This window comes from Vulpes vulpes, chromosome 3, assembly GCF_048418805.1.
Source record: "Vulpes vulpes isolate BD-2025 chromosome 3, VulVul3, whole genome shotgun sequence".
NCBI classification, from domain to species: domain Eukaryota; kingdom Metazoa; phylum Chordata; class Mammalia; order Carnivora; family Canidae; genus Vulpes; species Vulpes vulpes.
In genome coordinates this window covers 10,819,034-10,834,704 of record NC_132782.1, presented here as the reverse complement: position 1 = coordinate 10,834,704, position 15,671 = coordinate 10,819,034, and the positions used below count along the sequence as shown (strand labels likewise).

General features: G+C 34.6%; 1 protein-coding gene across 50 annotated transcripts in view; it reads left to right on the top strand.

Moving 5' to 3' along the window:
- Nucleotides 1–15,671, top strand: part of COBLL1 (cordon-bleu WH2 repeat protein like 1) — a 157,147-nt gene that overhangs the window by 66,138 nt on the left and 75,338 nt on the right. For 2 of the 50 annotated variants that reach the window (XM_072751792.1, XM_072751773.1), the window contains exon 1: nt 6,347–6,571. The exons of 40 other annotated variants lie outside the window; for them this stretch is intronic. In XM_072751792.1, the coding sequence (XP_072607893.1) occupies nt 6,534–6,571 (38 nt within the window). In that variant the 5' untranslated portion in view covers nt 6,347–6,533. Of the gene's footprint in view, nt 1–5,922; nt 6,572–15,671 lie in introns of those variants that run through there. 8 more of the 50 variants (XM_072751799.1, XM_072751791.1, XM_072751780.1 and 5 more) reach the window with 6 other exon arrangements.

Sequence of the window (15,671 nt, the reverse complement as noted above, 5' to 3'; positions counted from 1 at the left end):
TTAGGTAGGATGACCATGTGATTGATTAAGCAATGTGGGACACCTTTGAAAATAAAGCAGAGGTGCGGTGGGATTTGGGTTTTACCAAAACCCAACTACTATACTAAAGCCGGGACCACAGAGGCAAATTGGGGCTCTTTCGACAAACCAGAAGGTATGATGTGTAGGAATCTAGTTCCAGGGAAAGATTTCAGGATTGGTAATATCATATGTTTAGAGTAGTGCTAAGAAGTCAAGTGAGATAAGGGCAGTGACGAGGTCTGTTCTTTATCTATCTATCTATTTATTTATTATTTGGTCTGTTCTTTAAAATCCAAAGCAACATAAAGGTTTTTGGTGATAATAAAACTATAGGACAGTATCAGTAAAGTTAGGAGGTACCAGCCAAAGGAAGTAGATCTCATGAGCTGATATGAGGTAAGGGAGTACACATAAAAAGTATAGACACCCTTTTAAAGAGGTTTTGTTGTGGCAAGAGATGTAGGTGAAAAATAGCTATAGAGTTCTTTTGGAGGCCATTGATGTCCGCCAAAACTAGAAGGGAATTCCAGTGGAAGTCCTTGGTTTATTTTAGTTTAAACTAAACTTTGGTTTATTTTGGTTTAGTTTGCATCAGAGTCAACACTGCACATGTAGAAAGAGACATAATGCTTCTGTGAATGGAAATAATGGAACATGTAACTTTGGACCACAGTTTCTGTTGCTCTTATTTGAATAATCTGTATTTGATTTTGAACATCCTAAAAAAAATCTGAATTGTTAACAAAAATGACTTTTGATTTATAAAAGGACTATAAAATCTAGCCTTTCAGATGCCACTCCATTTGCTTCAGGGCCATAGTCTTCTGGTCTGGGAGGAGTAAAACCATGTAACTCAAGTATCAGCTGCTATTGGCCGTATTAGGGTTTTTGTGATGGGAAAGGGTGTTTTCCTTGAACAGACTGCAAGAAGTCTTAGAAGCTTCTGCAGGAAATATGACTGTTTCCTTTTCCTTTTTACAAAATCAAATACCTGAGACTTTCTGCAAATTTTATTTACCCAGCTTTCTTCAAATTATTCTACAAATAATTTTAAGGTTTTTCTTAAATATCCTACAGATGCGTTTCTTACCAGTAAGATCTAACAAATTATCTAGTGAGATGTTGCTTAAAAATTTAAAAGAATTGTATATGTTAAGAATCTGCAAGAATTTTTATAAAAACAGGCAAAACCATTGAATTTTCTAATTTTAAAACTGCTAAATAAGGAGCTACTTTTTAAAACTACTGTATTAAACACATTCCCTTTAGAAGAAGGACTTGTGAAAATGTTACATGATCATTCCCGGAATGATTTTGAAAGACCAGTAAATTCCTTCTTTTACATATTTGCCAGAGGTAAGAAGTGCCTGGCACTTACATGCATGATAAACAGTTGAGTCAGTAACAGAACAGGACAGTTGGTATAGCATTCTCTAAGAGTAAATACCCAGTGAACGGTCCCATTTTGTGAAGATTTTTTGAAAGAATTGTAAGTACATATGATTTGTAAACATAATTTAAAATTTCTCAACATCTGCTTTTAAAAATGGTCTAATGTTTTTCTTTGAGCTATTAATTACTTTTAAATATTTTAATATATTTGAGGACTCTCAGAATTTTTACAGAAAAAGCTGAAGAACTTAATGGTTTTGTGAATCGACATTTTGGAGAGTATATAATTTATTTTGGACACATTAGATATATATGCAAAGGTATAGTTTGTGCTTTTTGGAAAAGAAAAATTTAAATATAACAATCCATTAAACTGTGTATATATATTGTTGTTATGTTTTTATTTGATATACTTTCAAGCTTTAAGCCATGGTGACATTTCTTTCAAATTATCATGAACATTTCAATAAATAATATGATAATTATACTTAGAGCTTTCATTTTTGCCAAGTACTAATAATCACTGTCTCTTGTAATACAAGTACCCAGTCAAGCATACTTTGAATATTTTCTTCATTTAATGTCAGTAAATAAGTAAACTAAGACTCAAAGGTGGTGTGTTACTTAACAAGAAATTCAGACTATAATTAGCCTTTTGATCTACAGATTGGTGCTCTTCTTTCAATACCATACTGGCATGGGTTCTCTCTGTATTAACACCTCTTTAGTGAGTAAAAATAGCATTCAGATTTATCTAAATTAAAGACCTGTAAAGAACCTATCCATAATACATTACTTTTAGAGCAGGCCCTGAGTGTAATATTAACTCTGTCAGCATGATCCATGAACAAGAAGGTTACTAGTAGAATTATGACTTGGCTCTTCCTTGATTATATGATTTTGCTTAACTGACCAAAGAACACAACCTGACTCATCACTTTGCTTATAATACTGTACTTCCTTTGTAAAAATGTGTGTGCTAAAACTTCATTCTCTTTTTAGACCACTCTAACTTCATCCTTTAAATAGATGCCTGGTATGATGTGATCTTAGATAAAATGTGGAAACAAGTCTTCTTGTGTATGCCAAATTTTTGGGGTGGGATATCTGTGAATAATCAATATGTTTCTTTTAATTAAACTTCCAAATGGGTTCCACTGAAAGTCTGGGACTTAAATAACAAGGTAAAGAAAGTGAACTCACATTGTCTTGTGGTACAAAGTATTTTTCCCCAGCTTTATTAAGATGTAATTGGCATATAACATTGTGTAAGTTTAATGTGTACAGTGTGTTGATCTGATACACTTATATATTATGAAATGATTACCACCAAAATTTTAAATTCACATCATATAATTACCACTTGTTGTTTTTTTAAGATTTATTTATTTAGAGCAAGAAATTGAGAGACCAAATGGGGCAGAGGCAAAGAGAATCTTTTTTTTTTTTTTTTTTTTTAGATTTTATTAATTCATGAGAGACACAGAAAGAGAGAGAGGCAGAGACACAGGCAGAGGGAGAAGCAGGCTCCATCCAGGAATCCCGATGTGGGACTCGATCCCAGGACTCTAGGATCACACCCTGAGCTGAAGGCAGGCACTAAACCTCTGAACCACCCAGGGATCCCCTAGAATCTTAAGCAGATTCCACACTGAGCATGGAGCCCAATGCCAGGCTCAATCCCAGGACCCTGAGATCATGACCTGAGCTGAAACCAAGAGTTGGACACTTAACTGACTATACCACTCAGGTGCCCCCTCCCCTTTTTTATGATGAAGATCTCTCAGCACCTTTCTAATAATATAATACAGCATTACTGACTGTAATCACCCTCTGTACATTACAATCCCAGAAACATACTCATCTTGTAGTTGGAAGTTTATACCCTTTGTCCAAGATCTCTTCATTTTCCCCCCACCCCTTAGCTGCAGAAACCCCCATTCTAGGCTCTGCTTCTGAGTTCAGGACTTTGATTCCACATATAAGTGATATGATACAGTATTTGTCTTTCTGTGTGATTTATTTCACTTAGCATAATACCCTGAAGGTTCATCCATGTTGTCATAAGTGGCAGGATTTCTTTTTTATGGTTGAGTAATATTTCATTGAATTTATATGCCACATTTGCTTTATTCATTTATCCATTGATTGGCACTTAAGTTGCTATATAATGAACATGGGATTGAAGTAATCTCTTTGAGATCCTCTTTTCTTTCTTCTTTTTTTTTTTTTTTAAGAATTTATTTATTTCATGAAAGACACACAGAGAGAGGCAGAGACACAGGCAGAGGGAGAAGCAGGCTCCCTGCAGGGAGCCCAATGCAGGATTTGATCCCAGGACCCCAGGATCACGTCCTGAGCCGAAGGCAGGCGCTCAACCGCTGAGCCACCCAGGGTTCCCTGAGAACCTCTTTTCATTTCATTTGGTAATGTACCCAGATGTGAGATTGCTGGATCATATGGTAGTTCTATTTTTAATTTTTTGAAGTAGCTCTATAGTGTTTTCCATAGTGGCTGTACCGTTTTACCTTCCCACTAACAGTGTGCAAAGGTATTTCTTAACAGCTGTTGGGTATTTAAAGAAGTCTTCCTAAAAATGATAAAATTACAAAAACCTTAGAGAATGGAGAAGTAACAGTTGTTTGTACCTAAGAAAAATTTTCTTAGGTTAGTGTTTCTTAGTGTTGAAATTGTAAATGAACTTGCTATTACAAAATATATCTAAAACCTGAAAAATAATTAGTTCAGTAGGATCAGAGTGGTTAGTTTTTTTTGTATATTTTTTTTAAGCAGGAGCTATGTTTCTGAATACCTTATAGAAATCTGACTTGTATAATTCAATTTAGTTTTCCTATAGAAATAAGTACGAGATTTATTTTTCAAATCTTAATCACAAACCTTATATAAGACTCACATATAAACACAACAGAAAATGCAATCTCACCATATTTTATTTTACAGATCAAAAAGATATATCAAGTTACTATCTGCCTGGTTAATTGCTGCTAAGCACACATTCAGGATTACAAATGAAACAAATCCGTTTATCCATGTAGGCCATGAGGTCGGATAGTTGAGACTATAAATAGGCAGATTTAATGATGTCATTAATAAGAAAAAGGAGGCTGTACCTCTGTGGTGTGTTGTTTACTCCCACTAAGCATATGTTCTTTAGAAAGCAAATTACTGAACCAGATGGAATAAGGGAAAAAAACTAAGGTGAGTAATAGAATTATTTAACACAAACTCATTATACATTCAACATTAGGAGTATAGTTATATTGCATTTTCATGTTTGAAATGGTTATGCATCAGTCTTTGGAACTAAATTTGGGTGTTTTCTACACAATCTTGGAGTTATATAGCCATGACTTTAAATGGAATGTTTAAATGCCTTCATAGCACTGTTTAACTTTGTCAAAGGAAAGAGGGTATTTATTCACACAAAAAAATGGAATGGTTAATCCAAAAGCCGAATATATGGAGTTATACGACTAGAAACTCATTTTTTCTAAACCCCAACTGTTTCAATGCTGTGCTTAGTACTGACACCCCCTCCCCGGTTCTTTTAAACTTTCTTATTGTCAGTTAACTCTCAAGTCACATGTATAGTCCACTGGTGATTGCATTTGTTGGGGTAACTTGTTAAAAGTTTTGACTTCTTGTAAAAGCATAGCTAAGTTCTGTCCCCCCCCCCCCCAAGAGAGATGCTAAAAAACAATGTAAAACTATTAAGTAAATAAAGAATATTTAAAGATTAATTGATGAGTGATTACATTTGCCGTTTTGTTTTACATTACTCTTGTGGAATCACAGAAACATGATTTTCCAATTTTCAGAGCTGGAAAAAAGGTTAGTCAAAGTCAGCTATCATTTCTTGAAGTGTAGATTTAAGATATCCCATCAACTTCATGAAAATAAGCCACAGTCCATCAAAAAGAAATAAAGGATTAGTTTTGCCTTTGTGATAGAATGTAAGTAGTATTTGTATTTTCTAATTTTTATTTTTTGCTTTTGAGCTTTTCCTCAAGAAAAGTGGTAGAAAGATATTAAGACACTAAGAATAACATGTGAATAATGCTTATGAAATTTTCAGGACAAAAAGCACATAATGAACTTTTTGTGAGAGCGTTGCAATATATCTGATTGGTTTTATTTTAGGATCAAAAAGTGAATGTCCGTTATTTAGCTCCTTTATCTTGGCATTCATAATACAGGACACACCTATTATGCCAGAATTCTTGTGCTAAAGTTGTTTTAATGGCTTTGATATTCTGAGAGCTATTTTTGAACAAAATCTTTGCTAAGACTTCGTGCTGTATTGACCACCAGTACTTGGCATGTTATATATGCCTTTGTTTCCAGATCCGCCTGTTTCCTCAGGGAAAGTTTGTATAAATGAATGAGACTACTGTACGTTTGTCATTTCCTTCTGTTGTTTCTTGGAAGAATTGCAATAGATTTTACAGTATTTCTACCCTAAATTAGCTACCTTTCTGTGAAGCTGAAATATGTAGTGGTTAGGAGGGTTGGAAATAGTATTTTAGGTTGCTTAAACCAGGCAGATAGATGACACATAATTTACTTTTTAGAATGTGGGTGATTTCCTTTGCTTGAAAAGACTATCATTTTATATAGATCATGAAAGCATGGTTCCAGTGAATTAGTCTTTAGCATACATGTCTCATGGTTTTCTTCTGGTGAGCCAGGGCTTCGTTTACATATTGTTCCAGAAAAAAATAATAAATTATATTTATTGAATAAGTTCATACAGTTTCTTTTTCTGTCATTCCAAATAGGATTTTAAGCCCTCAGATTATTGTTTCACCAGTGCTGGACGCACATGGTGGAGATTCAGCAGCAGAATGGCAGGGAGAAAGGAAGTGGGTGTGGAAACCCGGGATTTCAAACCTAGATCTGCAGTTTACCAACTATGACTGAGGACAAGTTAGTCCTCCTCGCAGGAATTCATTCCTTAGGCTGTAAAATACAAAAAAACAGCGAAATTCTGCAAGATTGTTTTAAGAATTAAGTATAATGCCTACATAGTTTCCCACCTATTGTAGCTTAATGAGTTGCACTGTTGATGTTAAGAGTACTTCATCTGTGCTCATTGATGGATGAAACTGAAGACACCTGAAGAGAAAGGAAGAACAAGGTAACATTCGGGACTTTTCATGTATAATTGGGTAAAATAATAAGCTATTAATTTTTTGAGAGCAGGGAATGCTGTATTTTTAAGATTTTATTTATTTGAGAGAGAGAGAGAACAAGCAGTGAGGAGGGACAGAGGGAGAAGCAGACTCCCTGCTGTGCAGGGAGCCCAATGCAGGGTTTGATCTCAGGACCCTCTTAGGATCTGGAGGTCATGACCTGAGCTGAAGGCAGACTCTTAACCAGCTGAGCTACCAAGGCACCCTTGTATTTCTTTTTTGACCCAAAGCTAGTAATGGCAGCTTAATGAATGCTGTTGTGTGGTAATGTGTGTGGGAAAACTCATGTTGCTTTACCTCCTGGTTCAGAGTTCTTTCCTAAGTATCAGTATCTTTATTTAACTCTATGCTTACTCTATCAAGTTGGCTAATTTTAATTAATCTATAATTTGACCTTTTTCACACAGGAATTTAAGATATATTTTTGACCGATACTGAGGAGAATATATATATATATATATATATATATATAAATAAATAAATAATTTATTTGGGGGGAGTTGTCAAACTAACAAATGTGAGAAAATGTCAGTGCAAGTTAAAAGACTATGATAGATGGGAGGGGGAAGAGAAAACTCTTAATGGGATATAGATGTTAGGAATCCTAATGGTTGGTTGTCTACATTGCTTAAACATAACCAGATTTTTATATGATTGAAAATAATCTATTCCTTGTGCAAGTTCTCCTTGCTTTCTGAGAATCAGGGTCAAATGGTGAAACTTTGATTTTGTAACATCTATCAACAATCCTATTTTGGCATGTTACTAAGAAATTGGGATTTTTTTTTTTTTTTATTGATTGGGAAAACATTTGAGCACCTGACTGTGTGTGTGTGTGTGTGTGTATCTAAAGAGACAGAATTCATTCATTCAACAATATTTTATTAAGCGTCTTCTTTGTGCCAAAAAATGTTCTAGATTCTTCAGGATATAGCACTAGAGCATTAAAGTGCCTGGACTCAGCAAGCTTCCAGTCATTAATCAGATGTTACTACTCTGAACTAATCACTAGTCAGAATTGTGAACATTTACAGTCAATCATTTGAAGATTCTTGCTGTAGAAAAAAAGTATAAAATATGTAATCAGGGATTACTTTGTTTAATATGCCATTTTGTGCTTGTAATAAAGAGACACCAAAAAATGAGATATGAAGGCATAGAGACCTTTTTTTTTTGTTAGTAAATATATGATTTTCAATTACATTGTGATTTTTCAGATCTGATGGTACATGCAAGGTTTTATTTCTAGGTTTTAACTTTTTATTAAATTATTTTATTTACTTTGGAATTGAAAACAGTTATGAAAGCATTTAATTAAAAGGATAGTTCCAGATTATTCATTCCCCAGATAAAAGGAATTATTACTACAGAGGGTAAAAATGATGGTTTCTGGAGAGTTGTACTTTATATCTTAATACAGCTTATTACCCAATTGAGAGAATTATTAGTATAATTTCTGACCTGTGATCTGATCCACAGTGTGCTCATTATTACTACCTTTCTTACACGATTCAGGGGTAGTTGATGCGTTTTTTGCTTAGACTGTAGGTGTTTGGATGAAGTATAAAAATGAGTTTGGGGCCACAATTTCTTAGATTTCTCAGTGTATGGATCAAAGTTCTCCAGCAATCCTATATCTAGTAATATTGTAGAAGCTCTTAAACTTTAGTGAACCCTCACAGGATCAAATAAGAATTCCACCTCCTTGGTAAAACATGCTGAAATGGCTGTGCTTGGCACAATGAACCCCTGGAGCCAGTAGGCTACTTTCTAGATTGCCTGCTGGTACCTCTTATTATATTTTATCAAAAATGTACTGTTGAATTAAGTGTGAAAGAGACCATGAAAAGAATAAAATAAAATGATAAAAATCAAGGAATTTGCACTCAAATTGCTTGCAGGTGTCTTGAAATCCTTAGCTCACTTAAAAAAAATTGTAAGTGGAAGGCAAGCCATTGTGTGCTACTTATGCAAGATCCAATGGGGTGAAAATCCAACCAGTGTGTATATTTGCAAAGATACGCTTTTATTCTACATCAAAGATCAGTGAATTTATATCTGTGTATTTTAAGTCACAATGCTTAAGGTTTACTTGAACTTTTGATTTCTCACTTAAGTGGCTTTTTTAAAAAAGATTTATTCATTTATTTATTCATGAGAGACAGAGCGGCAGAGACATAGAGGGAGAAGCCGGCTCCTTTCAGGGAGCCTGATGTGGGACTTGATCCCTTGACATGGGATCACTCCCTGAGCCAAAGACAGATGCTCAACCGCTGAGCCACCCAGGTGTCTTTAAATGGCGGTTTAAATGAACTTCTGATTAAATACAGAGGGCTTTTTCCTGTACTTGTGTTTCTTCTTGATCATTTTCCAAAATCATTATTCTCAAAGCATCTTCTTTGTCAACACTTATTATATTTTTATATATATTATATATAATAACGTCAATACCTATCATATAAAAACTTTAGAGAAAATTGTCCCCAAATGAATTTATTAAATATGTAAGAAAAATATAAAAACATTTCTGCAATTCTACATCTGAGTGTAAAAGTACAATTTTGAACTATGTTATTGTATAAGCAACACTTAAGAGGGAATCCCATCTCTCTGGATTTAGGTAGTGAAACCAGTAAGTAAATGCAGTTATGTTGTATTTTTCATTATACCAACTACCTCTTTTTTGTTAGATGTGTTTGTTTACTCATTAATGGCTGCTTTATATCTTGCCTTCAAACAAAGACGTTTAATTATATTCATTATATTTATTGCCCATTTAATATTTATAGTAACCCGTTGATCTGTAGTTAGAAGAATGGCTTACTGGAAAAGCAATTCTTGAATTGCTTGAATCATAAAATGTTTCTTGGATAATTTGTGTCTGAGGTTGTGTTTTTGTAGTGTTAAGTATGGCTAATAATTCTTGAACATCTGTTAGTCTTTCATAAAGATGTTGTATTTTTAAATGTCAGTGATGTCAAATAACTGGGGAATCATGGCTTTAAATTATTTCCCTGTGTGTGGAGGGATCTGGGAGAAATTACACTGAGTACTAGGAACATGCTACATTAGTTTTGTGTGAAGTCTTACCAAGAATGATATACCAGAAAGGGGTATGTGCAAAGACTTTCCTGTGAATGTTTATAGCAGCATTATTTACAATAACCAAAAAGTAGAAACAACCCAAATGTCCGTCAATTAATGAACGGATAAATAAAATGTAGTATAGTCCTGTAATGGGATGATATTGGGTAATAAAAAGTAGTAAAGTACAGTTACATGCTACCACATGGACAAACCTCAAACGTATTATGATCAGTAAAAGAAGCCAGAGAATAGAGGACATATATTTTATGATTCCATTTATATGAAATATCCAAAAAGGCAAGTAGAGAGAGAGATAGTAGATTAGTGGCAGCCTAGGGCTCCAGATGGGTTAGGACTAAGACACAGTTATTAGAAAAATGATGATCTTCATTTGTTTAAAGCATTTATTGAGAATGTTAGAGTGGAAGAAACTTCACACTTTCCAGCATAGCTCCTCATTTTGCATACAAAAGGCAGAAGTGACCTTCATTTAGGATATCAATATATATTTGCTCTAGATTTCTAGATATATTCTAAATGTGCATTTTTGATTAGCCTTAGCAATTTCTTCTTTGTTTCCCAATTCTTTCCAATTGTTTTGTTCACCTGTACATTGGGCATAAGATTTTGGGGGGGTTCTATATTAGTACTTCTAAAACGCAAAAGGAGAGAGTATTCATTACCTCCTCACCTAGTTTCAGAAACCCCTTTTGATCTTGCTTTAGGTATCTCCTTCCCTGCCTCTACTTTTCCCCCTTCTTCTCTTTTGAAGAAAGTCATTTTACTTATGATTATATATTTTTATTTTATTATATATGTATGGGTGATAAGGACTTTTGTTTTTAGACCTACTTTCTGTGATACTATATCTAGCAAATTTAACATATCATCTAATACTCCGTTTTAATTCAGATTTCTCTAGCAATCAGTTTGTCCATACTGGATTCAATTTTCCACATTCCTTTGATGCTTATGGCACTTAAATCTCCTGTTCTACATCAGTTCTTGCCCCAATCCTATTTCCCCACCTCCACCCCCCCCATTGTTGATTTGTAGGGAAACCGAGCTGTAGGTTATCCACATTCTAGATTTTTCTTATTATGTTTGCTAATTATTATATTGCACAGCTAAATAGCATAAGTTAGAACATGCCATTATTTTTTTCATCCAAAAAATATTTTCCCCAGAATTGAGAGCAGATGAGCTAGTATTTAAGAATTGGTAGCAACTCTTTAAGATCAAAGATTAGCAGGCTTTCAGAAATGGTGTTCCAAGACTTGATTTATTCTGTTTTATTGCTGCATTTCTTTTGATAAAAAGATGGAGGGGGAGACATTGGGGAAAATGTCATTCCTCCTTGAGGTAAGGTGAAGTTTAGTAGCTGTTTAGGACAGACACTCAAATGCAAAAGCATGGGCCTGGGGGTTTGAAATGTGTTGCTCTTACCAATCTCTGTGAATGGCCTCTTAGAGGGGAATGATTGAATGATGTCTTAACAGATTGGATTTTAATTTTTATTATGTTGCATATGGAATAATGTCTAGATTGGTCTTTTCATGTTTTTTTTTCCCTAACAAAAGAAGCTTTTAAATCAAATGCCTTGATGCTTATTATATGTGCGTGTGATTTGCCAACAATCTTTTCTTACATAGAAGTGCAGGTAACGGACCTTTAATGGACATTTAAAAATGTGGCTCTTATTTCATATTGTGGCTTTGTTTTCCCAACATGCTTTTGTTTTAATAGCATGTATTTTTTTTCTCTTATAATAGTATTTTCACCTCTGGATTGATATATCAGATTGATATATCATTCTGTGTTATGAATAATAGTATTTGTGCTTTTAAAATAGATCAAGAATTAATTTCATTTGCATGTCTTTTACTCTGTCTATAGGTGAGAGCCTCTTAGTTCAGTTAGTCTATGACTGTCTGGGGTCTGTATAGGTAGGACTTGTTTAGTAATTGGCCATTAAATACAATACAACAGGGGCAGCCCGGGTGACTCAGCAGTTTAGCCCGCCTTCAGCCCAGGGTGTGATCCTGGAGTCCAGGGATCGAGTCCCAGGTCAGGCTCCCTGCATCGAGCCTGCTTCTCCCTCTGCCTGTGTCTCTGCCTGCCTCTCTCATTCTCTCTCTCTCTCTCTCTCCCTTTCTTTCTCTCTCACTGTGTGTCTCATGAATAAATAAATAAAACTATAAAAAAATAAGTACAGCACAAGAATACGTATTAGTGGGGATCATCATTTTTCTAATACCTTTGCCTTTATTTTAGCCCAGTGGTTTTCAAAGTGTAATATGCTAGATCTACCAGTATATATCATCTGGACCCTATGTACAAATTTTATTTAAGTAGGTACAATGTGGGGACCACTTAAGCAAATCTGTTGGAAACCAGTTCCATAGATGATTCTAATGCCTATCAAAATTTTGAGAATCACTATCTTAGATAATCTATTTTTATTGTAACTTTCTGTTTTTAAATAGTCTGATTGGCTAAAGGTTGCAAAAACAATGCAGTTTCCCTATGCCTTCCTCCAAGCTTCTCCCAATAATATCTTACATAATTATAATACATTATTAAAACCAGGGAAGTGACATTGGTGTATAATATAGTCAAACTCAGGTACAGACCTTATTTGGACTTCATTAGCTTTTACATGGATTCTTTATTAGTATTATCTATTATTTACTTGTCTTGATTTATAATTCTATGACATTTTACTACACAATATAGATTTGTGTGATCCCACAATCAGAATAAAGAACTGTTGCATCACTACATAGGAGCTCCTTTGTGTCATCCCTTAATAGTCACACCTTGCCTCCAACTCAGGCAGTCAGTGATCTGTATTCTATGACCTTCAGTTTATCACTTTAGGACTCTTATATAAATAGAAGTTTACAGTACATAACCCTATGAGACTGGCTTTTTTCACTCTGCACAATGCCTTTGAGATCATCTGAGATGGTGAATATATCAAGACTTTGTTGCTTTTTATTGTGGAGTCCATTATTTGGATGTCCACCGTTTAATAACCCCAAACTAGAAACAACCCCAGTGCGCTCCAGTGTGAGAATGAATAAACAAAGTCAGTTGCCATAAACATTCATATACAGGTTTTATATGATCATAAGTTTTCATTTCTCTCGTGCAAATACCAAGAGTAGATTGCAGGGTCATATGTGTGTGTTTAGCCTCCTATTATAGCCCCAGTCTTTCCCACTGGAAAGTGGCTGTACCATTTTGCATTCACGTTATACAGCCACATGTGAGAAATCCAGTTTCTGCATGCTCTTGCCTGCACTTGATGTTGTCAGTAGTTGTCGATTTAGGTGCATTGTGGTATCTCATCACAGCTTTAATTTGCACTTCCCTAATGGAAAATGATGTTGAACATCTTTTCATGTGCATATTTGCCATTCTTATATCCTCTTTGGTATAAGGGCTTTTGCCCATTTTATAATTGGATTGTTTTCTTTCTGTTGAGTTTAGAGGGCTTTCTATATTTTCTGGATATAACTCACTTGGGTATATGACTTGCAGATATCTTCTCCTATTCTGTGGTTTGTCTTTTCATCCTCTTAACAGGGTCTTTCACAGAGCCAAAGTTTAATTTTTAAAAAATTCTCAATATTTAAAAAAAAATCTTTTGTGGATTGTGTCTTTGATGTCATGTCTAAGAACCTTTTACCTGTTGGTCCAAAATATTTTCTCCTGTATTTTAATAAATACTTTTTAAGTTTATAGTTAACATTGAGGTTAGCATTAGGTCGTTCTTTTTATAAGGTGCTACTTTAGATTTTCATATTTCCAAAGTTTGAGATACTATTTCCAAGTAGATTTTCTAGCCAGTATTTGATAAAACCTCTAACTAGGAAGATCATTCCAAGGACTTTTCTTTATCAGTATGCAGTGAAGGTTTTGTTTGAATGTGGTTTACTCTAACACACACTACTCCCCAACAAAGATTTAAAACTTTACCTGAGATTAATAACTAAATGCTGTTTAATATTTACCAAAGTATGTATATACATACATACTTTGTTTTATTGCACTTTGCTTTATTATGCTTCACAGATACTGCTTTAAAAAAAAAAAATTGAAGGTTTGTGGCAACCCGCAGTGACCACCATTTTTCTTTTTCTTTTTTTTTTTTTAAAGATTTTATTTTTTATTTATTCATGAGAGACACACAGAGAGGCAGAGACACAGGCAGAGGGAGAAGCGAGGGTCCCTACAGGGAGCCCAACGTGGGACTTGATCCCAGGACTCCGGGATCATACCCAGAGCCAAAGACAGACGCTCAACCACTGAGCCACTCAGGTGTTCCTGACCACCATTTTTCTAACAGCATTTGTTCATTTTGTGTCTCTGTGTCACATTTTGGTAATTTTGCATTATTTCAGACTTTTTCATTATTTGTCCTGACCTGATCATAACCTGAGCTGAAGGCAGACAGACGCTCAACCGCTGAGCAACCCCAGGCATCCTGGTATTAGTTCTTTGTTAGGTAGAACTCCCCTTGTAAGTCGGGAGATTTTTGATTACTGCTTCAGCTTCCTTACTGGTTTTGGGTCTGTTCTGGTTTTCTGTTTCAGTTTTGGTAGGTTATATATTTCTAAGAGTTCCATTTCTTCTTCCACACTGCCTAATTTGTTGGCATATAGTTACTCATAATATGTTCTTATAATTTTTTGTATTTCTTTATTTTTTTAAAGATTTTATTTATCTATTCATGAGAGACACAGAGAGGCAGAGAAACAGGCTCCCTGCAGGGAGCCCAATGCAGGACTCAATCCCAGGATCCTGGGATCACGCCCTGGGCTGAAGGCAGATGCTCAACCACTGAGCCACCCAGGTGCCTCTGTTTGTATTTCTTTAGTGTAGGTTATAATCTCTCTGCTTTCATTCATAATTTTATTTGCATCCTTTCTCTTTTCTTTTTGGTAAGTCTGGCCAGGGGTTTATTGGTCTTACTATGTTTTTCAAAGAACCGGCTCCTAGTTTTGTTGATGTGTTCTATGGTTTTTCTGGTTTCTATTTCATTGATTTCTGCTCTAATCTTTATTATTTCTCTCCTCCTGCTTGGTCTAGGCTTTATTTGCTGTTCTTTCTCCTGCTCCTTTAGGTGTAAGGCTAGGTTGTGTATTTGAGACTTTTCCTGTTTCTTGAGAAAGGCTTGCAATACAGTGTCTTTTAATTAATGTGTATACACTGGTTTTTAAACAATGTGATTTATTACACACTTTGACTATCATATAGCTTAAATAAAACTTTTATGTGCACTGAGAAATGAAAAAAATTAACTCACTTTATTGCATTTTCTGCTTTATTGTGGTGGTCTAGAATCAAACCCACAATATCTCTGAGTTACTCCTGTATTTGAGAGAAGATTATTGAAATTGTGACTTGAAGGCAACTTTTGATTTCATTTTATGATAAATATATTATTTGTGTGCTTGCTTGGTTAACATATACATTCCCACTCAGTATTATATGTAAGTACATATATCTTAATAATTATAATATCCACATTTAATGTTTTAGTTCTATATCTAACATGCTTTAGAAAATTGGAAAAATAGTCCAAAATAGTCCAACTAAGAACTTTCTTTAAAAGACTTAATTTTTTTTTTTTTTACAGCAGTTTTAGGTTCACAGCACAATTGAGCAGAAGGTACATAGATTTTCTATAGCACCCTCCCCACGCCCCACCGTTATTAACATTCACCACCAGAGTGGTGCCTTTGTCAAAAGTGATAAACCTACCCTGAGACCTCATAATTATTTAAAATCCGTAATTTATTTTGGGGATCGCTCTTGATGCTATACATTCTATAGGTTTGGACAAATAGGTTTGGACAAATATATAATGACATGTATTCTTCATTATAATATCATATAGAGTATTTTCACTGTTCCAAAAAAACTCTGTGCTTCCTCTATTCATCTCCA